The sequence below is a fragment of the Podarcis filfolensis genome, assembly GCF_964270895.1.
Source record: "Podarcis filfolensis genome assembly, chromosome: 3".
Lineage (NCBI taxonomy): Eukaryota > Metazoa > Chordata > Lepidosauria > Squamata > Lacertidae > Podarcis > Podarcis filfolensis.
This window is the reverse complement of record NC_139606.1, coordinates 61506739-61532817: the sequence shown is the minus strand read 5'-3', so window position 1 is coordinate 61532817 and position 26079 is coordinate 61506739. Positions and strand designations below refer to the sequence as shown.

The window sequence follows — 26079 nt, the reverse complement described above, 5'->3', positions numbered from 1 at the left end:
TGCTGTTATTGCATGAACCAGTCAAGAAAGAGTGGGTGGTGGTTTAGACTGAAGGACTTCAGAGCAGTTTCCTAAGGAGTGGAGTACAACAATACTACATACATATTCCAAATTTTGCACTAAGAAAATGTGACTTTTGTATCATTCATTCACATTTTATAGGACTGCTGGGTATCACTCTCCGGGTTAACCTTTGCTTCTAAAAGCTGGCTAAGCATTACCCCCCCCCCCAGCCAGTCTTCTCAAGTTTAAGAACTACAGAGATAGGGAACCTCCAGCCATCAAGATTTGGATGGACAATTCCCACCATGCCTGACTATTGGCTATGCTGCTTGAGGCTGATGGGAACTGGAGACCCACATCATCGGGTGGGCCAAAGGTTTCATAGACCTGGCCTAGTCTGTGCTTTGCTTTTGTTTGCACCATGTTCTGAGCTGGTACAATCTGATAACGCTATTGCAGAATATACAGAGTCCTTTCTGTAAGGATGGCAAGATAAACAAAATATCTATGTTCTCTATCAGCCTAACAACCGCATGACAAGCTAGCATCTGCTAGCCAGCTAGATTGAATGTTAGTCCTCCTCAGAGTATGCTTATTGAAATAAATGTACTCGAGTCATTATTTTTAATGGGTTTACTCTGAAGAGAACCAATGTTTGATTCAGTCCATTGCCTATATACTCAGGTACAGATACCCCAGAGGAATCTACATCAATATGAACAATAGATTTTACCCACAAAGCATTGAGTAAATGTATCTCGGTGGGCAACCAAGCACTCTGCATTTCCTCAGGGGCCTCCCAGAACTAGTTTAGCCATTATTACTAGTAATCCACTTTGATTGCCCCCCCAACCAATGAATACACACACGCACACACACACACGTGTGTGTGTGTGTGTGTGTGTGTGTGTGTGTTAAATAAACAAATAAATAATTCACTATTTGCTGGAACAGCAAAATGGCAAATGGAAACATCTCTTAAATCTTTCCTAGAGGTGATTCACTTAACATTTACATAGGCAAAATCTCATTTGTCTCAAAGGGTCTACTCCAGCTAAGTACAGACTGTGAATTAGTCTACTAATTTTAATGTGGAATTACAATAATTTAAAAAGCTTACTGTGATAAAACACTCAGAGCAGTTTCACAGGAATCTCGCATTTTCACGGCATGTGCAAAGCCATGCAAAGGGATAAATATGAAAGAACTTTAATGTGCCCTTTAAAATAAGGATTAAATACTAATGACATTTCTACTTAAAAGGCCACTTGTGAATATAGCTACTGGAGAACCCAAAGATACCGCTGTGAACCTTAAAAGCCACTGCCTTTAAAAATGATTATGTTTGAAAAATTAAAAGTTGGCTTTCAATTACTGCTGATGAAACATTTTTCACTGTTCTGCAGGATGTTTATATCCTTCCAGGTTTAGAAATAAGTTGTTAAAGGTTAAAAGCCAAACTACATTTATTTAATGTACATATTCAGGGCTATATATACTCAGTATTTAAAAAGGACATCTAGACTTAGAAACTTGTGACAGAAACATTAGCAAATGGCATGGCTAACAGAAGAGTTTGATTTATCCATTGTACGTAGAGATCAGGCAGCAGAACCCCTCTCATCAAAGTGAGAAATTTGCATATAAAAGCCCGATATTTCTGGCCTCATACTTGACTATTGTCTAGTTTTAAGTCTAGCTTGTTGAGGTTTTTCCCCCTGGTATCTCTCAATCATGCACACCTAGTTTGCAAAATATTCCATTACCTCAATTTTCACTACTACATTGCTTGCATAGTGACCAGGAAGATGAGATAAAAGGAATAACTGCTAAGGCTTGAAATGATCAGTTTTATTGCAAAGGACTAGCATTTATTACCTTGAATATTACGAAAAGCTATATGCAGTCATTTTATGGTTCTCTGCAATTTCTCGGTTGATAAATTTGCAAGTGTTTGTGACACTTCAGTCTCCTGCAAGATCCAATGAATAAAAACAGAAAATGGAACTTTTGCTTTTAATACAGTGAAGAAAGACTTGTTAAATAGTAAACAAATTCTGAAATTTGTTCCAGTTCAGGAGATGTGAAATTTGCATGAAGCTCTTCTCAATAGACATATCCATTCATTGCCATGGAGGGGGAAAGATTAATTGGCACAGGTACACATAAAAGGTATACACAGATCCCTATTTCATTTGACAACAGTGGTGCCTCCTGCACACCCAGACACAGTATTCAGCTTGTAGGCATAGCTAAAATAGCAAAAATGAAAAAGCAACAGCTATTATGGATTTCATCTGTTCCACTGCCTCCTGGTGAGAGAATTAAAATACAGCAATCTCTGCTCTTCCCAAAATAATAGACCTCTTTATAGTAATAATAATCACCATCACAAAATACCAGATATTTCTGGGAATAAAAAATGAGCCAGGAGGCAACCCTAACATACCTAAATGGAAAACCTTATTTTTTCTCTCCCTTGTTGGAAACCAAGTTGAATCATTGTTTCAGAATTTCTGCTGAAACGAAACAGAATCAGAAAATATTTAAGTGTCAAAGGTTGCATGTACATACATACAGATACATATTTTAAAGTATACATAAAAATGCCCAGAAGCACCATTACAGAAAAGCTGCTCCTATGTTACTGGATTGCACGATACCACTTAGTATACAGCTTACCAGTGTTCAAGCTACATCTCAAGAAAGTAGAGAATTCATTTTTGGTGGAGTTGTCCAAAGGTCCAGGATTTTCAGCAAATGATCTTTGGGATTATATTGGCTATTACATTGCAGGTGGTCACTTTGGCGTTCTGGCCCTTGTATGCATCTCTCTGCAACAAAAGGAGCTGGTAACGTATGAAGATCATTACTTGCAGTGTTCAGTCTCTCGACACTGAACACCACAGGATGTCACTATGAACAACTGGATGGCGTGAACTGCTTCTACATCTTACACGGGTGGTGCTGTGGTCTAAACCACTGAGCCTCTTGGGCTTGCCAATCGGAAGGTCGGCAGTTCGAATCTGCGCAACGGGGTGAGCTCCCATTGCTCTGTCCCAGCTCCTGCCAACCTAGCAGTTCGAAAGCACGCAAGTGCAAGTAGATAACTAGGTACCGCTGCAGTGGGAAGGTAAATGGCGTTTCCGTGCACTCTGGCTTCTGTCACGGTGTTCCATTGCACCAGAAGCGATTTAGTCATGCTGGCCACATGCTGGAAAGCTGACTGTGGACAAACGCCGGCTCCCTCGGCCTGAAAGCGAGATAAGCGCCACAACCCCATAGTCATCTTTGACTGGACTTAACCGTCCAGGGGTCCTTTACCTTTTTACCTTACATCTTATGTATCATCATAGAGCTAGCAATGGGCAAATGAAGGACGGATTTACAGAAAAGTGGGTGCAATTCCTTATGTATACGGGCAAGGGTTCCCCTAGCATTGCTTTGCCCAGCCACCTGAAAATATTTCTGGACTGGTCTGTGTCCACAACTGAAAGAAGGTAGTCCGTCCCATAGTCAATACTGTTGTATAACCTAAGATGATTTTAGGTATGAAGACACTGTACTCCATACGATACTTTTTAAAAAAAACAACAAAAACTATGGTTGGCTAAAGTTTTTACAGTTTAAAATGCAATTAACAGATTAAAAACTATATATAGCAGATGTCTGGCAGCAAAAGGATAACAGCTGTGTGTCTGACCTATAAGTGTTATTTTTAAAAGTTTTAAAAGTTATTAAAATTATTAAAAGTTTTAATAAATATTCTTTTCCTATAATATCATCGCATTTATTGATCTTCTCCCAATTACGTGGAGACTTCCTGTATCTTAGCTGTTCCCTATCTAGTACATTAATCTAAAACTAGGATTAGGACACAGTAACACAGAGCTATTCATCAGTGATCACTGATATGTAATGTGACAGATTACCATGGCCAAGACACAAACAAAATTGTTCCAGTGTTTCAATCCAGTTTGCAAACCTTTATTGCAGTAGAAGCCAAGGCCTCTCTTGGAGTGTTTGTGGTACTGTATTTGAAAGGGTGCAAAGTTCCAACAGCCAAAATGTGAGTAGGCTGAATGCCTCTGGCAGAGAACCAATTCATCTTTGTGGGTATGGATTTTTCAAAGTGATCATAGAAAAAGCTACTGCTTTAACCTTGCACATGTTGTAGGAGGATGGCATACTCATTTTCATATTTTGCCGGTATTGGGATTAGCACCACAAAACATAAATATTTGTATGCATCAGGAGGTTGCCTACACATACCTGCACGGAAGATCCTCTGCATGCTTCCCTGAGAAACAACTGGCTGGTGTTGGAAAGGGAGCAATAGGTACCGTATTTTTCCCTCTATAACACGCAGATTTTTTCTCCTAAAAAGGAAGGGGAAATGTCTGTGCGTGTTATTGAGCGAATGTGTGGTCCCTGGAGCCAAATGGCAAAAAAAATCAGGCAAAAATCAAATCGCGCGTCTCGGAGAAGGGAAACCTGAAAAGAGGAAGTGGCTGCTTTCCTGCATTCTGCCTCAGGGTCTTACTGCCCACCCTCCTCTGTTTCCTTGCTGTGTTTGCTCAAACGGAACAAAGAGCAGGGAAAGCCCCTCCCCTCCAGGCAAGCAGAGGGTCGTCTCTGTACTCCGGTGCTGCTGAAAACATGCAGGAGGGAGAGGGAGAGGGAGAGGGAGAGAGGGACAGAGACAGAGAGAGAGAGAGAGAGAGAGAGAGAGAGAGAGAGAGAGCGAGCTGGCTGGCTTGGGTGGGTAGGTGAGGGAAAACTTTTGCCTTCCTTTCCTCCCTCCCGTTATACCCCTCTCCTGCATTCTTAGCCAGCTGCTTCTCTGCACACCCCTCTCGTGCTCCTTGTCCATTCTGTATTTTTCCTTCCTTCCCCACTTAAAATGTGGTTAAAAAGCATGGATCCACATGGATCCTCAGGATCTTTGCATTGGGTCACCCCAAATTCACCATCAGATCACATAGCATGTCCATGGCTACAGCCTGCCCCCCAAAAATCACACACGCACTGTTGCCTGGGGCTGCAATGGTGCAAAAATGTGGTTACAAAACATGGATTCTCAGGATCTTTGCATTGGGTCACCCCAAATTCACCATCAGATCACATGTCTGTGGCCACAGCATGAAGCACAAAAATGATACATCCACTGTTTCATTCAGAATGTTTTTTCCCTTGTTTTCCTCCTCTAAAAACGATGTGCGTGTTATGGTCAGGTGCGTGTTATCGAGCGAAAAATACGGTATTTTATCTTTCTGGTGTTGGCAACCCTATTTCAGGCACAACTGTCTCTGAACCTCGAACCCAAATTTATTGACTCAGGAAAATGATTGTAGCACAACCCTCATAGAACTCACAGACAAAGTGAAACAAATTATTTTCTGATTAAAGAATAGTTACGTTGAAAATGACAAAAGTTCAACAAAGCAGAGTTAGATAATGTAATTTACTGTACATCAACATTGTAGAATATTATAATGCAACATCAATTGTAAAATGTATCTCTAACAAAATTAATTGAATGCTATAGGCATCAGGTAGATGCTACATTGTTGTACAATAAATTCTAATTTGAACACCAATGATTTGCATTTTCCCCCTCAGTAGATATAAAGATACAGTTCCAATCACCCAGTCTTTACATGAATGCTTGCAAGATGCTCTACACATATCTAGGAGTTCTCTCTGTTTTTGGTCTGTCCAGCTAATTTATTATTATTTTACTGGTCCAACACAGTTTTTGTGAAAGAAGTCATATGTTAGCTGTATATCTCAATCAACTTGTTCCTGGTCATTGGCCTGCTGGATGGGACTTACAGGAGTTAGAATCATACAACATCTGGAGATTTCTTTCCCCTGATTTAAAACATCAAAGGACATATTTTAAAATAAGGTTGTAACAATGCATTCCATGAAAGTTCTGCCTTGCCCTGAGAAAGGAGAAGCAATTTCTTCCAAATCAGCTGTCCTCCATGGAGAATCTCTTTCTATGATGGAATTATCAATGAAGATGGACTATAGACTTTCACCGTTTCATCCCAAGCACAATCTGCCACCTATGGAGAGCAAACACAGTCCATTTTAGATAGGAGTTACTAGTTGGCACACAGATTTTTAATGGTTGCAGCAGCAATTCTCCTTGCCAACTTGAATGCAGCATCCCTACAATGCTAGCCAACAGACACTGAAATAGATAAAAAATAAATTTTAAAAAGATAATTTCAGATACATCCAAAACAATTGTTTCAACATACAGCCAAGGCAAATGTTCTCTCAATGCAATGATTTTTACTTGCACAATAGAATATTCTTCCTCTGCACCCCAAAATCTGTTCTTGGCTTCTCCCAACCCTCTGGAGCTAGAATAGGGATAGTGTGAGGTTCATGCAAGGGGAGAAATTTGTGTTTCATTGCACTAACCCTTCTGAGCACAATTATTTAGTTGAATACCATCATATGCCTTTTTTTTTTTAAAAAAGAGTCACCTTTAGTTATCTACCCATCATTTCAACATGATAGCTGACCCTTGCTCCTCAAAGCAATGTAAAATGTGCATTAAAAAGTACAATGTAAAATGGCATTAAAACACTTTAAAACACAGAAATGTTTTTATTTATTTCATCAGATTTATACACTGCTTGCTTGTTAAAACAACAACAACCCTCAAAATAGTTTACAATCTATAATGTACTGCAGACAGCAGTTTGAACCACAAAAGCTGTAGCCATAAATTATGTTGCTATATGTCCCAATTGTGAAAGAAAGAATTGATTATTTAGGGAGCATAGTTTTGATGAAAAAGATTATCTGTATATGAAACGAATGTATTGTGTAATTAACAACCCACCCTCCCCATCATTCATGATTTTTCTTCTCCATTTAAAATGACAGCTTTGTCAATCACTGACAACTCCCCCCCTCCCCCGGTTTCATAAGCATCATATTCAGATACGAGAAAGCAAATAAGTCTCTTCTGGCATGTTCAATTGCCAAGAGGAAACAATACATAAAACGCCATCTGCAAAATCCTTGGGGAATTCCCACCTGTGATCAACTTAATTAGCATCATGCAGTAGCTCCTGAACGCAAATACAGTGACAATAATTTCATCACAACATAGGGAGAGCAAACAGGATTTCTGCAAAATTTAGACTTCAGAGAAGCAAATTGTACAATTCAGTCCAGCTCTTGTTTCTGACTGTACAAGGGAAAACTTACGGGTAGCTAAGCAATGAGAGCAAACAGAACGTCAATAGCAAATCATTCTGATAAATAATTGTGTGCTCTTGGAAGGCTGACAGACAGAAACCAGTCCTCAAGAGGGAGCACAGTTTTATGTCATTAAAAATCTTTATGCTTTAAAGGAGCAACACATGGGATTGAGAAGAGAAAGCTTGTTGCTTGGCGCTGTATCACTTAAGAAGGCACAAAGGGGAAATTACAATTAACGGCTCATGAATGTTTGATCAGTATTTGCATTTTAGGATTTGAAACCCACTGAACTCCTAAAGCTCAGGACTAGCAATCATAAACATATCATCCATTTGCACAAGTTTTGGTGATAGCTCATCCCCATTGTTATGGTTGTAATTTGATGAAGGTAACCCAGTATGAGCACAGATGTGCTGAAGTGCAAACCATGGTTTCTCAGGTAGTGTCCACCCTGCACACGAGTGATTTAGGAGCTGGTACCACCCAAGCTAAAGCAACACGTGACACCCAATATGATGCAGAAGAGGCAGAAACCTTTTATACAAGTGGCAGAATCGAAGTGTGCAGGCACACAATGGGCCAAGAGCCAAAGAACGGAAGACATGGCTGAAAGTAGAATGGGTGTGGATTGTTATGAAACCTCCACTTGTATATGAATTAATGTGGACTTATGTTCCTAACTGGCTAGTTTTGCCAATCACAGGGAATCTTTCGTTGCATCATCCTTCCTGGAGGTGATCTTTCATTGGGAACGGATCTTGCTCATGACTAACTTTAGCTGGACTACAGAGAAGACCTTTAAATAATTTTTACCTGAGAGCAAGGAAAGGGTTGCTATAGCTCTTTAGCCCTTCATGAAAGGAGAATGAAATTGATTAAACAGAGCAGTCGGAATGAAGAGGATGATTAGGGAAACGGTTGTGTGAATTAATTACGATAAATTCTGAATTGCAGTATTAAGAGTTTATCCGTAATACCAAGTATTAAAGGTAAGAACTGAATAAGGATTAGAGCTAATTGACTCAGATAATTAACAGTTCTTCATTTGCTCAACGATTTATCATAAATTAACTAAATACAGACTCATTAAGGAAAATTATAATATTATAAACAAACAGAATTGTAGTAAATTATTTTCCCTGTGATTAATTATTCTGGGGATTTTAAAAAATCAATATTGCTAAAATGAGTTAGACTTTTTAGAGACTCTCCCCACTCCTAAGGAATCTTCTGTTATGCCGTAATCCCACATAGTTCTACTAATTAACTTTCCTTTGAGAAATACACAAGGGACAGCTGCCTTATGTCGTTTGTTATGTCTCAGGAGTACTTCTTCGCAATACTTTTTGGAGGTAGATATCAATACCAGAGTACAAAATACTTGTTTCTTATTTCAGTTGTGAATGGCATGCTAAGATTGCCACTGTCTGCAATAAAACATGCAGAATTGCAAGCCCTTAGTAGTTGCTTCTACGTATCTTTCAGAAAGAGTGGCAATTTAAATGTACCAGCAACAGAACGTTGCAATGTGTAGCATTCATGGCTCTGTCTGGCCAGATGCCATCTCCTAGGCCCACTGAGTATGCTCAGTATTCACTAGACTACTTTGGGGTTGTTTTACTCCTTTATTTGCTTTTTCTTTGTACTTCTGCAAACCTTGGGGGTTTCCAAAGTCTGTTGCTCTTTGCGGCTGCATTTTGGCTATATAAGTACTACTAGTAATCTGAGTCAAGGATCTGCGGAGAGTATTTCAGCTTGGATTGAGGTGGAAGGATTAACACTTACTTCCAAACATCACTACTGGAGGGGATGATAAAAGTGGAAGCAAGAAAGGAAAAGAACACATGGATGATAGGTGTGTTGTTATCTCTTGCATTTCCTTCACGTGACAATCATAAGTGCAGCAGCCAGAAAGCTCTACAGTATTGCAGAATGTAGCAGAAAGGACAAATATATATTTTCAGGGCCACCCCTCTCTTTTCTTCTGACCTTCCCCTGAGTTCTGTATAAAACAGGAATATTGTGCTCTACTACTAAATAAGTAACATCCTTCTACTTAAACAAAGAACAACCCCCTTTGGAACTGTGTTTTTTCCCCTTCCCACACCTGGCAATAAATACTGTAGAATCTAACCAGTAATCTGTCCCTGACATTCCCATTTAAAGTGAAGGGCTATTTGCTAGTGCTAGCAAATAATTAAAGGAACACTCGCTTACTAGCATGGTGCAGTGTTCCTACTCTCATGCCAACCAAACTGCTGGTAGGGAATTTGGAATTATGCAGCACATAAATCAAGCCTTTCCTTCCCTCCAAAGCCAGAGAATACGAATTCTGAATAAATGTAGGCTGACAAACTTCAAAATTCAGTTTACTGAAGTGAAAGTCATCCCATTTTTTTAAATTCTCTCTTTGCCACACCATTTCCTACCAACAGTGTAGAAGCCAGTTGCCATTCATTAATTAGCACTAGTTTTCACTGACCCGCCAGCTGATTTACTTCTCTGACAGGTCCCCAATTAGCTATTTATCATTACAGTCTTATTTTGCTGCTCAGTCTTTTTCTGGTACCTAAGGTAATCTGTCCAGCCCTTTGAAATTACCTGAATGACACACTATCTTCTCAGTGCTTAAGGAGAGAGGAAAAATATCCTACAAGAATAGCTGATATACTTGTGCCAAGAACTGGAGACTGTGGCCCAGGAAACACACTCACAGTGCAATCCAAATCCAAGCTCCAGCAGGATAAGCAAGTATGAATTAGTCAGACCTTGGGCTGTGCTGGCGGAACCAGGGCTATGCTGTCATAGTGGCATAACCTCAACGCAACTCAGCTGGGGCAATGATGGTTCAGTTGGAACTCAGCTGGTGGAACTTAAGATGGCAGAACATACATCAGCATAAGTCACCATTCTGGGGGCATGGTGGAGCAAGGAGAGAAACTATTTCAAACCTCTTCCAGCTCAGACACGTGACTGGGCAATATGGTGGAACTCACACTAGCAAAAAGGGTGGTATAAGTCAAACTCTGTTTTAAAGGATTGTTTTCCTTCTACCAGGCTCATCCAGCAGTAGTCTTGCAACAAAACAGAGTGTGGAATAGGCATAGCTTGTGCTGGCTTTAATTTAAGACTGTGTACATTCCACTGGCTTCCTAAACTTAGGAGACTGCTCTTCCCAGCTGCAACCCTATTCTCATTTAACTGGGTGTTAAGTCCCTTTCAACTCAATGGAGCTTCATTCTGAGTAGACATGTTTAGGACTGCACTTATTTGTGAACAAATAGACTTGGGCACCAGGGAAAATTAAGATGAACAATTTTTAATGACATAAAACTTAGCATTATTATCCCGAAGAGAAATAAATCCTTGGAAAGAATGTTGTAGGCCAATATCAACATTATTATTATTAGAAGATCTGGCAGGAATCATTCAGAATTTTTGAAAGCTTCAATTACCAGTTCACAAAAATAGCATGATGGCTGTTTTACTGACAAAGGCCCATCTAAGTGTATATATGCTTCCTAGTCTCTCTTATCAGCATGTTGTGGCCCAGGCTTGCATATTTTGCATTCATGTCTCCAATTCTAAATATATCAGACTTCATGGTTGCAACAGTCAGTGGTTCAGCAGAATCATTCATGTACGAAAAGGTGCTGTGCAACACACAATAAATTAATGGTGAAGTAAATGAATACTATAGAATGACTGGGGGTACTTGGTACAGGCAACAAAGAAAACTCCTGCACATTTAAATTATGGCATATTTAATACCCACATAGAAATAACTCTTGCTTCAGTTTAACAGCTCTGTTCAACATCTAGAGCTACTAACACGGCAACAGAAGTGTGCGGGTGGTTTCCTCATAAGATGCAGAAAGAGCAGCAGCTGTGGTAATTGTCTTGCCAGTAAAGAAGGTCTTGCCAGTAAAGTAGGGCTACTTTACTTACCCATCAACTATCTATCTATCTATCTATCTATCTATCTATCTATCTATCATCTATCTATCTATCTATCTATCTATCTATCATCTATTTATTTATTTATTAAGATTTATATACCACTTAACAATAACTTTTTAAAAATATAAGTGGTTCCTCACAAAGTGAGCCTCTAGGAAAGCCAGTAGCTGTTTTAGGTCCTGAAAACCTGCACTATTAAAATCAATGTAGGTTTTGCCACTGATTTCTGTAGGGATAAATTTATTACTCTAGGGGGTCCAAACCTGGAATTTAATTTTAATCTCAGAGATGCTCTGAGCAATTTATTTTGCAGAATGTAACACTTGCGTATTTGCATGTGTCTTGTTATTCAGTGCAAAGATAGAATATATGTATATTCTTTTTTACTACAGCTGCTTTTGAAATAAATTTAAAAACTGCAATTTAGAAAACCGAATCATGGTTCATACTTCACAGAACTTCTACAAGAGAATATTCCTGTGCGCACCCCTTCAAACCGCGAGTCCTGCTTTCAGGCAGACAACAGCTATAGAAAAAAACCTTGCTCAACAGAAAGCATTCATTTAGGTATGGTAGCCAATTATCTCAGTAGCATAAGAGAAGGCCTGATGAAAACTAGGTGCAGAATTAAAGAAAGAGTTCCCAGGCCTTACATTTATTTCCCTTACATTGGGGTTGAATGTTATTCAGGCTTATTACATTAGAAGTCTTAAAATACTATCCTCTCAACCCCTTTGAGGGGCGAAGAAACATTCCCTCATTCAATTGTATCTTCAAAGTAACATATTCAGCCGAAAAAAAGATGAATTTGGCCGCTGAAGCAAGAGCAGGGGAGTTCATCTGTTTTATTTAAATGGGTACTATTTATGCTATACAAATTTTAAAGTGATGTCTCCACAAAAAAATTGAGGGGGAAATGCAATTTCTCAAAGGGTGGCAAGGATTCCAGGACAGAGAGGGAGACAGGCAAAGACCACCTCAGGGCTGCTCTAGCTGGACACACACACACTGCCTCAAGCAGGGCCATCTACCATTAACAACTCTGTTGGAAGGATTCCAGGAGAGAGGCAAGAAATGTTACTTCAGGGCCTGCTCCAGGTGAACCGTTGCATTTCTCCCCAGAGCATGATGTACCATAAACTGCCTTGTGGGAAGGATCCTGATGCATTTTTAAAATACATAACTCAATGTTACTTATAAGCTGCCATGGAAGGATTTATATCCTGACAGGTGAGATATATACAAAATGTGGTTTAATAAAATAAGCTGCTTTTACCTTGGATCCCGAACACCTTAAAACTCAAACGTTTTGGCTTCCAAACGCCGCTCAAAGGTGAGTGTTCCGGTTTGCGAACGTTCTTTGGTACCCGAACGTCCGACGGGGCTTACATGGCTTCCAATTGTGTACAGGAAGCTCCTGTAGTCAATCGGAAGCCGCGCCTCAGTTGTCAAACGTTTTTGGAAGTCGAATGGACTTCCGGAACGGATTCTGTTCGACAACCAAGGTACAACTGTACTTGGTTTGTTACATTTTTCTACTAAGAGTCACAGTAACTGCTAGTGATGAATTGCTGCAGTGCAAGACGGGATAACTGGATTCTCTTGTGGACCCTTCTAAATGGGACTGCTTCTATTTTTATTTTAAACCACCATTTCCCCAAAGACCATGGGTTCAAGCTGATTCTGCCTGGGGACACTGGGATAAGTTTGATGAGTGTGGCTTTTGATTAGGTGCCAGAAAAATAATAATCCCTTCCAACCTTCCCAGCTGTTAAAGAAAATAAATAATTAACTCTATACTATCCATATACTAATATTGGATTTGTTCGGATGCCGTTCTCGCCAAGGAAATGCTATGCATATACAAGCAGGTCCCACTATCTGCCTGCTTGTTATTTTAAAATTCACTTATCTTTACCTGAACCTCGCTACGTGCACAGTTGATTCAGATAACCGAACAGCCAGAGTCTGCCCACTTCCTTACTTGTGCTTCACTGTCTAGCTGCAGCCATTTTAGGAAGAAACCATGGAAGAGAGATCACAAATCAGAAATGTTCCCATAGGAAATCATGGAAACCATCAGCTCACCTAATGGACGATTTCCTGGGAAAGCACTGTGTTTGGTAACGGGGACTTGTGTGTATTCCATGTGTAAGCATAATGTCTGCAAGCTGCATGACTTGGGGCCGATACACATGTTCACACATTCTGAGGGTCCACAGGTAGAACAGGTGCAGTGCTTAGGCCAGAAAGCTGTGATTTTGATAACCTACCACTCAGACTCTAGTCAGAAAGAGTGATTTCTATTGCCCTTATAAGTGAGGATTAATTTATACAAACTACAGTTGATGCTTGCATCTACATAAGGAAAAAGAAGACGACACTCTCTTTTCTCTTACCTGACTCGGGTGGTGCAAGCTTAAATCCAGGCCACAAGTAAACTCTGTATGATGCTCCACAGTTTCAAGCAGTGGATCAGGCTTGGAGAAATCCCAGAATCTATAGATGGAAACAATATTGTAATTATGGTAATTGAAAGGCCATTTTAAAAAATGTAATGCTGGACTGCTGATGTGCTTGAAGCTGCCAAATGCTTTTAAAAAACAAACTCATCCACTTTAGAAATGCAATTAATCCTATTGCACAAGTCTTTTGACTCATCTGCATAAATAAGTACTTCATTAAGGCTACATCTCCTTCAGCCCAGTATGGAGATTTAGATCCAGAGCTGGCATAATGATCTCCCATTGGGATAAACTGCAAAACAGTAAACTGAAGTATCTTTATTAAACAGTAAGTAAAGCTTTATAACATATGAACCTATAAAGTCTGTCTTCTACTGTCAGATAACTGGGACATCTAGACTGGAACTATCTACTTCTACAGACTATGGGGCAATAAGCCTTTCACAGTTTCACACCTGATTTTTCTTTTTTAAAAATGAAGATATCAAGGATGCAACTGGAGACTTTCTACATCAGAAATATTTGATTCATCGTTTAGCTATGTTTTATCAATGGTCTGAAACTTGATGCTCTGCAGAATTCACACAAGAATACCAGGCAAATGTGTTATTTTCAGATGTGCCCTAGGTGCTTACGGCGTCCCTAATATCTTAAACCTGTTTAGACAGGCAGCAGACAGTGGGCAGAGAATACTCTTTACTATGCTAAGTAAGGCTGTTGGGAGGGACTATATACTGTCACATACTCCACCCTACCTTCCGTTTGCTGTTTCCTGACATGGAAACTTCAAGGACTAAACTTGCCTTCCTGTTAACCAGGATCTTCAGTGATTGGATGGTTAATTGTATTTCTATACTGCTTTCCATTCAAATGAATCTCAAAGCAATAAATAACAATAGCAGAACATAATATCACAACTACAGCAGAAATCATATATTAATGAACCATCAGTAAAATAATTACAATCTATAAATACTGTTAGCAAAAAATAAGCTAAACATCACAATTACAGCATGTCACATTATGTGATTAACAAAACATTAATAAAACATTTATAATCTAGAGGATATTAACAAAATAGTAACTAAAAATAAGCTTTTCCTTCCAGTAGCACCTTAAAGACCAACTAAGTTAGTTCTTGGTATGAGCTTTCGTGTGCATGCACACGAAAGCTCATACCAAGAACTAACTTAGTTGGTCTTTAAGGTGCTACTGGAAGGAAAATTTTTTTTTTGTTTTGACTATGGCAGACCAACACGGCTACCTATCTGTAACTAAAAATAAGCTATTATGTTCACACGCACACACACACAAACAAACGTGGGACAGCCAGTGTTTAAAGTATATTTATAGCCAACAATAAAACTGAAACAACTAATTTCTTTTCTAATTTTGTTTAACAGTCTTGCCTGTATGTGTATAAGGTAAAGCAGATACTACTCAAAAGATCAATAATTCTCAGTTATGTGGCAATTCAACTGCTTAAACATTTCTCATTTACATTCTGGAATGTGTACTCAAAATTCAGGCCTCTTTTAGATTACTTAAGATTTTGTTACCTGGTTTGAGCCGTAAGGTAAAATAAATGTAGGCCAAATCATTCCTTTAAGTTAGGGGCCCTTCCTGAGCCTGGTACCCTCCAAATGTTTTGGACTACAACTCCTATCAATTCTGGTCAATTGTCAGACATAATGGGAGTTGTAGTTCAACAACATCTGGAGACCACCAGGTTGGGGAAATCTGCTTCAGATGTTGTTGGACCACAGCTCCCATCAGCCAGCATGGCCAATGATCAGGGATCAGCAGTCATCCAGGGCCTTGAGGTTCCCTACCCTGGCTTTATGTACTGAGCTGTTGGTATATCCTTGCGCTTAAAAAATTAAGATGTAGAGTGACAATTCAAATTCCATAAATGAACAGTGGTATAAAAATCAGACATCTTTGTGCACACTTTGGTCCTCATTTTAACTATACCGTAGATTTTTCTGTTCTTGTGGGCAGGATAAGGAATTAGGAAGGGCACTGAAGTCCAGCCTCTTCTAGTTACTGACCTTTGATTCAGCAACCCATCTGTGGCACAGCTTCTAAGATCTTACCAGGCATTACTCACATCCTTCCAATTATTTCTTTGCATCCATAAGGGCTTTTGTTTAAAGTGAAACCTCCACCTAGTATCACATTCTACATTCGTTTACTTACCGCATGCAGTTGCAACACACACACACACATGACCTTCTACATTACTTAATAACTAGTGTGCACTAAATATAATTCTTCGCTATTTTCATTGAGATTCAATGTTTGCCCTTAATTCACCCATGAAGGTCAATAGATTTCTACTAAAACCAATTTTGTCTCTTCTTCTTTTCTCTCCCAAGGACCCCTTCGCTCTCAACATATATGCATGCTATGCTTACAAAAGAAGAACAATATACAATTCATAATGTACACAGCTGGTTTTGCCACTAGAGTGGTTACCAAGAAAGGGGGGAAAGACCAAACTATGGAAAATGCAATTCATGGGTGGTTTAGGGGACACTGCAAACACTAGAGGCAACTGAATTAGTTTGCTTAATCTATCTTCATTTAATTTCTTTGCAAATCACCTGACCAGAATGGTGGCTACACAATGGATGCACTATGGCAACAGCCCTCTTTCGCTTCTCCTAGTACTAGAGGAACAGGAGAACGAGAGGTTATTTTCCAACATGCTCATTTCCAAAGAGCAAACGCATATGCAGATCAACATCCTTACATTTATCCATGATATCACACATTTATATTATTGGATAACTGGAAAAGATTAATTTAAAATAGAAAAAAAAAACCCAACACATTTGAGCCTAACCTTTCAAACCTATTTAAACATATTAATAAAGCAGTCAAAAATAAAACTGCCAGTATCAGCAAGCCTTTACACTAATACACACAGACATACACATATATATTCTGGCCACCAGTTCTAACAAGATATTGCAAGGGTAGAAAAGCTGCAGAAAAATTTGAACAAAGCAACCTAAGAGCAGGACATGCTCCAGTGATGAAAGGTACAACACTTGGGGCTCTTTAGTTTAGAAAACGGTGTTTCCGTGTGCTGCTCTGGTTCACCAGAAGAGGCTCTGTCATGCTGGCCACATAACCTGGAAGCTGTACGCCAGCTCCCTCGGCCAATAAAGCGAGATGAGCGCCGCAACCCCAGAGTCGTCCGCGACTGGACTTAACTGTCAGGGGTCCTTTACCTTTTTAAGGAGATAGAACAACAAAGTGCCATTACAGCTGATAATCAGTCTGAGGGGATTTCTTTGGTGCTATGCTCCCAAAACTATACTGTACGGATGGTCCTTACATTTGTACAGACCTACATTTTCTTGAGACAGAGGCACATTGTGACACTACAGGCAACCCCTGATTTGTGAGGGGGTCGCGTTCCAGGTCATTGTACATGACAGAGGAGTGTGTACAAGCCCCACCCCCTTTCTCTGCCACTTCCGGGTTCACGGTAATGTGCACGTGCACAATTGCACATGCTTTGAACACACACAACGTGGTCGTTGTCTGTATCTGACTATTCCCATGTGAAGGAAATATATATCTACAGCAAATTATTCTCCCTCCACAGAAACAAATGTGCATACTATATTTGAAAATATCCCAACTTGAGAAAGCAGAGTCAAAACTACTAGACAACTGGGATGGTTAATTAGGTTCCTGAATACTCAAAAGAATGCATTCTTGTTCAATATAATCTTCCATGGACTACTATGGAATTACTGTAATATTCATGGTGCTGCAGTATCTACATGTCGCAAATAAGAATCTGTTTGAATGTGTTACCAGCTGCCTATTTACACTTCATAACTTGTATAAAGAACTTTCATCCACTTTTCTGAAGAAAGGTTATTTCAGGTGTTACTGAAAGTTCAGAACTAGCCCCATTTATATAACACTCTCCCCCGTCAAACTTTAATGGAATATCAAAGAACAGGACTTAAGGAAGAAGCATTTCCCCCCTTGATAAGTGCAGTCAGTATGAAGAATGTTCTGGGCTGTACTGTTCTATAGTATATTAGTGGCCATTCACTGTAACTGTTATTTCATTTCCACAGATGACTAGATATTCTATATATACAAAAGTGGAGAGCCAATTCCTCATGAAAACAGTTCAGTAACTCCTACAGTTTCCCAAATCTGAGCTACACATAATCTTTATCTTCGAAGTATAGAAAGAAATGTTGCCAGTCAACTACATATGGAATTCCTAAAACCACTATATGAAGTCAAAATGTTAACTGTGGATGATTCTTGCACAGGTAGTATCATAAAAATAAATATTAGAAATCAATGCTGCCTGCTGCAAATGATTGCTTGTCTTACTAAGAAACAATCACATTCTTTCTACCAATGTGAATCAAAGTGGGTTGGGGGGGGGGGGGGAAATGCATCAAAATGCAGTATTTCTTAAGATACTACATACAGGATTGATATTTCCAAACCAGTGGTGGGAGACCACTGAATGCAGAGGATATGGGAGTTTGTACATAGTCGGAAACTATAGCATTAACTGGAAACTGGGGTTTTGTTTTGTTTTTTTGTTTGTTTGTTTTTGGCTTCATTCGAAAAAGAAGGAGGATTTGGGTATAATTAGCACACATAGGAAGCCTAAGATGTGTAAACAGATAAATCAGAAAAAAGCTATTAAGCTGGTATTGGGCCAGAAATAAGAATGCATTTATTGATACATGCCTGTGTCACATACATCAATCAATCATACTGCCAAATGCTTTTTGTAGTATTCATTGTTCCATCCAAATAAACCAGTACTTCTAGTTTGTGAAATGACCTGTTCAAGTTGTTTTAATCACTATATTCCAAACTCTGCTTACCTAAAGTTTCAACAGAAGATAACTGAATTACCTCTCCTGGTTTCTTAAAATACATCCAAAATGCTTGAGCAGGGGGCTCTTGACACATTTGCCATGGCCTAGCGTTGTTATTAATATAATTCCCTTTAATGATGAACTCAAGTGGTTGGATGCTTATTGGACTGGAGTAAAACAAAGCCACTGAGAAACAACGGGGATAGGTATCTGCATACCTTGGCGAACCTTCAGGTATATAGAATTACAAAACAATGCCTGCCTAGCCCCAACCCAACAAACTAAAATTCCAGAAACCACAAAATGTTGAATACTATATGTGGGGGAATATATTGGCCTACTTCAACACCTGACAGTTTTAGCATCCTGGAGGAAGGCATGGTAAGCTGGAACCCTGAACAGGAGCCCTTAAGGTTAGAGGATGAGGATATACCGCAACATTTTATACTTTATATAGTGCAGACATGTTACTTATATACAGCCATCAGGATTTCTGGTTGTCTACAGGTAACCTACAAAAAGTCAGATATTTATGCTGAATTTACTCTAGTGAAGGAGCAGGAACCAAGGGATGGATATGACTATGTATCTGAAGGAGAATCTCGACCTCCATCTTTCAGTCTGTACACGGAGGTCCAGTTCCCAGGGCCTTCTGGTGGCTGCCTCACTGCGAGAAGTGAAGTTACAAGGATCAGACAGAGGGCTTTCTTGGAAGCAGAGCCTGTTCTGTGGAATGCCCTCCCATCAGATGTCAAGGAGATAAATAATTATACAAATTTTAGAGGACACCTGACGGCAGCCTTGTATAGGGACGTTTTTGATGTTTTATTATGTTTTTATATCTGTTGGAAGCCACCCAGAGTGGCTGGAGTAACCCAGTCGGATGGATGGAGTACAAATACTACTACTACTACTACTACTACTACTACTACTACAACCTTTGCATGCATTTAGGTGTCATTTCAGAAAGGCTGGAGAATTGTGTGGTTACACCAAACTCAAGCCCCCCTGGAAGAGGTGAGCTTTAAAAGGAACAGAGGAAGGTGACACTACTTGAGTGTTCTGGAAGGGACCTCCAAGCATACATGCTTGCAAAGCTTCCAAGCTGTGTGCATGGAATTTTTATTTATCTATACAGTCAAACCTTGGTTTTCGAATGTCTTGGCTGCCAAACGATTCGGAAGCCGAATGCTGAAAACCCAGAAGTGAATGCTTCCTAGGTGTGTTTCTCAATTTTCTCCATTGAACTTGCTGGCAGCCCTTTGACCCTCGGACATTTTGGAAGTCGAACGGAATGGATTACATTCGAAAACCGAGGTTCTACTGTATATATCTATATCTATGGAATTTATACAATTAAATTGGGGAAGACCCAAATATATGTATGTTCAGATCATTTATATAAATTCAAATAAAAGTTATTGTGGGCTGAATTTGACCATTTATAAAGGGTCTCTGAATATAGTAGCTTGCCTGTGAATTAGATCTATTTAGAAGTGTTCGAAATAAACCAGATTTTCTTCTCAAATGTCTATATGAGGGGAAGTGAATCACACATAATACTTTAATGCCACCAATATTTCTTTGGTTGGTCACAATTTAGAACACCATTTATTACTTTCAAGAGATTACAATAAAACTAGGATTCACCCCTTCATTCCTGATCTTTTAGCCCCTAATAAGACTGAGGAATATATTTTGACGTGGAGAAGTGCTTATGGCAAAATACGGCATTTCATGCAAAGGTCTATGCTTCTCATTTCCAGGTATGTGGCATATAAACTAAATATTGCTTCTTTAACAGCAGGACAAGTTCAGCAATAAAATGTCAAGCGGCAAATACTCAAGAGTATCTGGGAAGCAAAATACATTAAGATAAACCCAGATTGTAAGTCTACTCTATATGAAAACAGGAACCATAAGATTACCTTTTTCACAACTAAAACAAAGATATTGCTTTATCTTCATGTTCTGTTGATACTGCATATTTGACTAGGTCTGTTGTGTTCTCCAAGGGCTGTAGCCTGCAGCCAAAAGAAGGCATGTAGGGTTCCTCTCTCAATACTCAGCTTTTGTTTAAATAAAGTAAGATTGAAATCCTATATGCATGCACCTGGGAGCAGAAGTGGCTTGCCTGATGGGGCAGGGCCACAATGCCGGCTTGCCAGCATTGGGGTCACTGCCACACACCACGTGTAAGTGCGGGGCGGCAGCAGGGAGGTCAGCACAGTGCAACTGCACCAGTGGGAGAGCCTGAACCCTGCTGATATTCCCATTCCCTGGCCCTCTGCCTCCCAGTAAGCAGCAGTGGCTCTACCTACAAGGTGATCCACTTCTGCCTGCGAGTAAGTCCCACTGAACTCAATGGGGTTTACTTCTGAGTAGGCATGAATAAGATTGCAATGCAAGTCTCTCTCACTTTGATACAGTGGTACCTCAGTTTACGAACTTCATCTGTTCCGGAAGGCCGTTCTTAAACCGAGGCGCGCTTTCCCTAATGAGGCCTCCCACCGCCAGTGCCCTTCCCCCGTTCGGATTCCCTTCTTAGACCGAGGTAAAGTTCGCAAACCGGGACACTACTTCCGGTTTCGTAGGGTTCGTATACTGAATAGTTCGTAAACAGGGCTGTTTTTAAACCGAGGTACCACTGTACAGAGAAAAACAGGGAGCTAGCATTTGATAGAAATTATGAGAAAACACTAGGCGTTTATTATTATTATTATTATTATTATTATTATTATTATTATGAAGAATAAGATGAAGAAGAATTGTATTCAATGTAATCAACATACTAGGTTACCCTCGTTTATGTTGTGGCTGTTCGCCAATGATTCTCCATCCCCTAAAGGCCCCTCCTCACCAGCGTTTCCTAATACAGGTCTGCATTCCCATTGATTTTGTAGCAGACAAAGCAAGCTAAGCTCTGGTTATTATTAACTAGCATTGTACTCTAAAACAAAATCACATAAAAACATCACTTACGTTTTGTGCAGTATTATGCAAGATACATATTTTAGCTATAAATAAAATTAAGTAATTGATATGAGGCAGACCGCTTGACTCAGCAGACTGGAAGAGTAATGCTGCTGGTTTTACTATGCACTCAGATTATTGGCACATATAACTAGGGGGTGAGAGGGAAGAGAGATTGTTGGCAAAGCTTTACCCCTTTAGCTGCATCCAGTAAAGAAATTTCAGGTATGGGGAATGAACAAAAGGCTAAGCATTTCAAGAGTTAACAGTGTTGGTTCATTACATAAATTATAGATAGGAAGTCTTCTACATATACTTTTGTGCTGATCTGTGTGGCTGATCTTATAAGGACTGAATAAACGGAGGCAGCAATAGATAGGTAAACACGAATCAGCTTGAAGTCTGTGCTAACAAGCTACACTGATAAAAGTCAATAATCTTGCTCCTGAATTAGAACTGTCTATTGTAGAGGTTCTCAAACTATGGTCTGTGGACTTCATTCAGGTAGAAGATAGACTGGGGAACAGCTGAGAATAACTGTACTTGGCTCTGACAGTGGAGACAGAGGTGTTTTGATTAGGACCAGATATGCCAAACAGGCTAACAACTGGCCTAGGCTGGGATTTATGGATCAATCAAAATAGCTCAATTGGTAGAGCATGAGACTCGATCTCAGGGTTGTGGGTTTGAGCCCCATGTTGAGCAAAAATATTCCTGCATTACAGGAATATGGACTAAATGACCCTCATGGTCTCTTCCAGCTCTACAATCCAGTGGCTCTATTTTACATGTGTTCTTTCATAAAGCCATTCTACCCCATTTCCACATTAATCTGCAACCTTAAAAAAAAAAAACTCACAAAATTGTATTAAAATATATCTTTTATCTAAATGTATGTATTTCCAAATGTATTGCTGACATATATTTTAAAATATGCATTTTAACACACCAGTACATTTTTTTCAGTCAAGAATTCTACTGCAAAAATTGGAAAGGTGAATTATTTTGGGAGGTGCAGATCACAACTAGCCTAGGGACCATGATTTTCATTGTTTTGATGATGGCAATGATGGCACTGAATAACAAGAAGTTTATAAAGAGATCTCCTGAGATCTCCAGCAATGATCATGTGGTCCATGAAAAATGGTTGAGAACTGCTGCTGAATTTAAAGTATAAAAAAGGAACCAGCAAAGAAATTAAAATTAAATCAAAGTACTTTGCAAGAACAATACAATTCTTAGCATTCCCAATCACAGTGAATGTGAGGCACTTCATTGCACAGATGTTAACAAAATCATTTTTCTAGAAGTCATGACCTGAAAAATGTAGTGTATGAGCACTATCAGCAACACAAGCTTTCAATCATAGATGAACCATCATACAATTATAGATCACACCAGGGCAGTTCTCTCTGGTGTAGAAATCTTACAAGTTTTATCACAGCATAATAAATAATGCTATCTTATTTTGGCTCCTAATTAAATATCTATAGTCAATTTTAATTAACTGATTGCAATCAATTATCCTTGCCTCTAGATGTTGGATTAAATTACTAATACCAAAAAAAAATCACATCAAAGACTATGCAAAGTTATATGCACACTGAAGTATTTACCTGAAAATGGTACTAAGGCTAAAGAACAAATGTTCTTAAGAATTAGAAGAAACCAGAATATACTGAATATACTGAAAGGTATTGTTAAGATAAGAGATAAAGTACCTGTCCCCAAAGTTTGATTTTAAAGTCCCTTCCCCATTTATGTGCAAGACATGTGTCCCAAATCTATAAACATTTGCCAAAACCATGAAACTTAATTCCACTACAAAATTATCTTGAACAAAAGTGACTTCCTGAGCTAAACGCCATCAGAATGTAAAAGCCACTTTACTCCTGCTCATGGTTATTTCCTATGAAATCCATGCACATCTTGCTTTCCCTGCTATTGTTTTGTACACAGTCTTCACTAGGTAGTATTTCTATAGAAGAAAAGTCCCCTTTAACGTCAACTCTTTGTGTAAATTTTGGGATCAAATCCACAACACTGTCTTGCTGTACAAGCATGTCCCCAGCCACCACAAATTCCAGGGTGGTGGTCCAGAAATTATATGGGCTTCTTGCTGCTCAAAAGTTCCCATTGGGGAGCAGCAAACCAGGATACTCCACACCATGGATGGGTGCTATTGGCTGGGCTAAAGGGTGTACTGATTAAGTGTTATGCAGTGATGAGGCACTGTTGTAGACTGGACCTAATCAAATGCTAATCTGAGGTCCAAAAGTCTTTATTTAGAAAGATCACCAAACTCTAAATATAGATAACTAAATTATATGCCTGGGTAAGCTTGCAGAAATAAAACTGCGTCCAGCCTGTTTCTACCTAGAACAGTATAGTATGTCTATAGGCAACGAGTTCCAAAACATGAACCACTAAAAGATTTGCAGAATGAACATTACATGGCCCTTGTATAATGATGCATGGGACTATACAGATTAATGTTAGAGTGTTTTAAAAAGTAACTATTCTCTATGCAGTTCTGGAACCTAAGTGGTTAGCATACCTCAGGAAATACTTTTTATTTATTCAATTTATATTCCAACCTTCCTTCCAAAGGAGCCAAGGGAGGTACTTCCCTTTTCTCACCAGGGTTTATGCCAAGGCAGGAGTTGGGATCAAGTCAGCAATAATTCACAAGGTGTCAGTGAAGTTCACTCTTTATTCAAAGAAACAAAACAGCTCAGGCCTAGTAATCACAGCAGCTCTTCCCAGGATGTCTTGCCTCAATGAGACAGTTGTGGGGACTGAAGGTCCCCGCTTTCTCAGTGCTCTCTAAGTTCCCTCCTCCCCCAGCAACCTTTGGCTCCTTTGTCCTTTCTTTCTTTGCTCTGCCTTCTTCATGTCTTCAGCCCTCGTTGGTTGCAGCAGGATGGAGAGATTCCCTGACTTCTTCAGCAGCCTGACTCATCTCTGTCTCCTGTCTCTCCATCCTCCTCCTGTCTCTAATTCTGGATTTATCTCTGCCACAGTCCCTTCCTGCTCTTCTTACCTCTTCAGCTTCCAACACCTCCTCCTCCCAGTCTGCCCCCTCTTCTCCCTCTGACCACTCATTGTTGTCCCACCATCAGTCCCCTGGCTCTGAGCCTTCTTTACCTGGGGGTTCCCTTGGGGGCTCCCTAGCTGGTGTCTCCCACTCCAGCCAAGTCCATGACAGGTTATTATGTCAGTAATTAAACCAGCCAGAGAGCTATTTTCCCATAGTGGCACCAGTACTTTGGAATGCCCTCCTTAACGTGACCCACTAAATTACCACTTTAAGCTATAACTCAAAACTTTTATTTGTTGCAAAGCCTTTTAGGGCCATGGAATTTATTGATTTTAATTACTTTAATGAAGTGTATCATTTCAAGAGTTTAAAAATTGTATTATTAGAAGAAGATGTATTGGTTTTGATATTTTATTTTTTGATTTTGTATATTTACATTTTACTGGAAGCTGCTCAGAGCGCCTTTGGTGCAAAAGCAAGGGGAAAAATGTAAATCTTAATAATACATGCAATACATTCTACTTCAGAAGAACTATGTACATGAAGGATGTTACAAATGTTGTTTTATCACTGAAGTATCAGTGCCTTATTTTTATCTTTAATCACGGGTCAATTGGAAATGTTGACAGGCTCCATCAATATGAATAAGCCTTTAGGCAATGCTACCTCCAAAGGGTTAGGATTATGAGCACAGGCTATGCTGCTTTAAGAGCTGTGAAAACTTGCTGCATTATATCTTCCAAGAAAACACATTGGTGGAATGATAGTCTATGGGAAACTTCTATATTAATGTCTTTAAAGGAAGATTGCCTTTTCATAATTTTCCATTTGTGGATTTATGGTTTTTTATTTTTTTATCACCACAGTTTAAATGGCATCTTCCATTATCTTCTAGAGGCACCAGACTTCTTCAGAATCCCTCACCTAGCAATTACGTTATTGCAGATCTTGCCATCTGCCAGATCCTACAAGCTGCTGCAGTTTGGCATTTCCCTTCCATTGCATAACATTCATAGTTTCTTTGCTTTTTAATTGCATGCATTACAGACTCTATCTGGGATGTTCATAGGGTATTTTTTATTTGCAGAACAATACCAGGTAAAACTGCAAACCGTAATAGCCATTACGATAGAAAGCATCTGCGTACAACTACAGAGAATTAATAACCTTATATTGTCATTGTAATGGCAATGTAATTCTATTTGGAAAAGAGGAGAATATGGTACTTTGGGGGAGGGGAGGGGGAAACTAGTAAAATGGAATTGCAGTCAAAGTATGACACTGCACCAAACCTCCTGGTGACAGCACTGTTTCTTTTAAAGAGCTCACCATCTGTTTAGGGGGAAAGTTTTTACGAAATGGAGTGGTTAAACTGCTGGATATCAGATACTCAATACTGGTGACTGTTGCATCCCTGTCCTGCTTGTGGGCTTCCCATAAGCATCTGGTTGGCCACTGTGAGAACAGGATGGTGGAACTACATGCAGGACTCTTCTTCCGTTCTTAGTCATGTCATCTGTTCTCAGCTGTG

At 39.5% G+C, this 26079-nt stretch overlaps 1 protein-coding gene and 2 long non-coding RNA genes across 4 annotated transcripts in view; all 3 read right to left on the bottom strand.

Moving 5' to 3' along the window:
- Positions 1-1835: 1835 nt before the first annotated feature.
- Positions 1836-4624, bottom strand: LOC310760020. The gene is made up of 2 exons (XR_014546690.1): positions 2679-4624; positions 1836-2452 (listed from the first exon to the last, which is right to left on the bottom strand). It is a non-coding gene; the product is annotated as an uncharacterized lncRNA (long non-coding RNA).
- Positions 4625-5453: 829 nt separating this feature from the next.
- PEX7 (peroxisomal biogenesis factor 7) overlaps positions 5454-26079 on the bottom strand; it is a 52412-nt gene continuing 31786 nt past the window's right edge. The window contains exons 9-10 of the mRNA XM_083607847.1: positions 13593-13692; positions 5454-6077 (exon numbers count right to left, since the gene is read on the bottom strand). Coding sequence (XP_083463973.1) covers positions 6009-6077; positions 13593-13692 — 169 coding nt within the window. The 3' untranslated portion in view covers positions 5454-6008. The remainder of the gene's footprint in view (positions 6078-13592; positions 13693-26079) is intronic.
- On the bottom strand, positions 13701-21243 carry LOC310760023. Of its 2 annotated transcripts, none has more exons than XR_014546696.1 (3): positions 17459-21243; positions 14959-17428; positions 13701-14772 (listed from the first exon to the last, which is right to left on the bottom strand). It is a non-coding gene; the product is annotated as an uncharacterized lncRNA (long non-coding RNA). The 2 variants fall into 2 exon arrangements; XR_014546697.1 differs by having other exon boundaries at positions 14963-17428.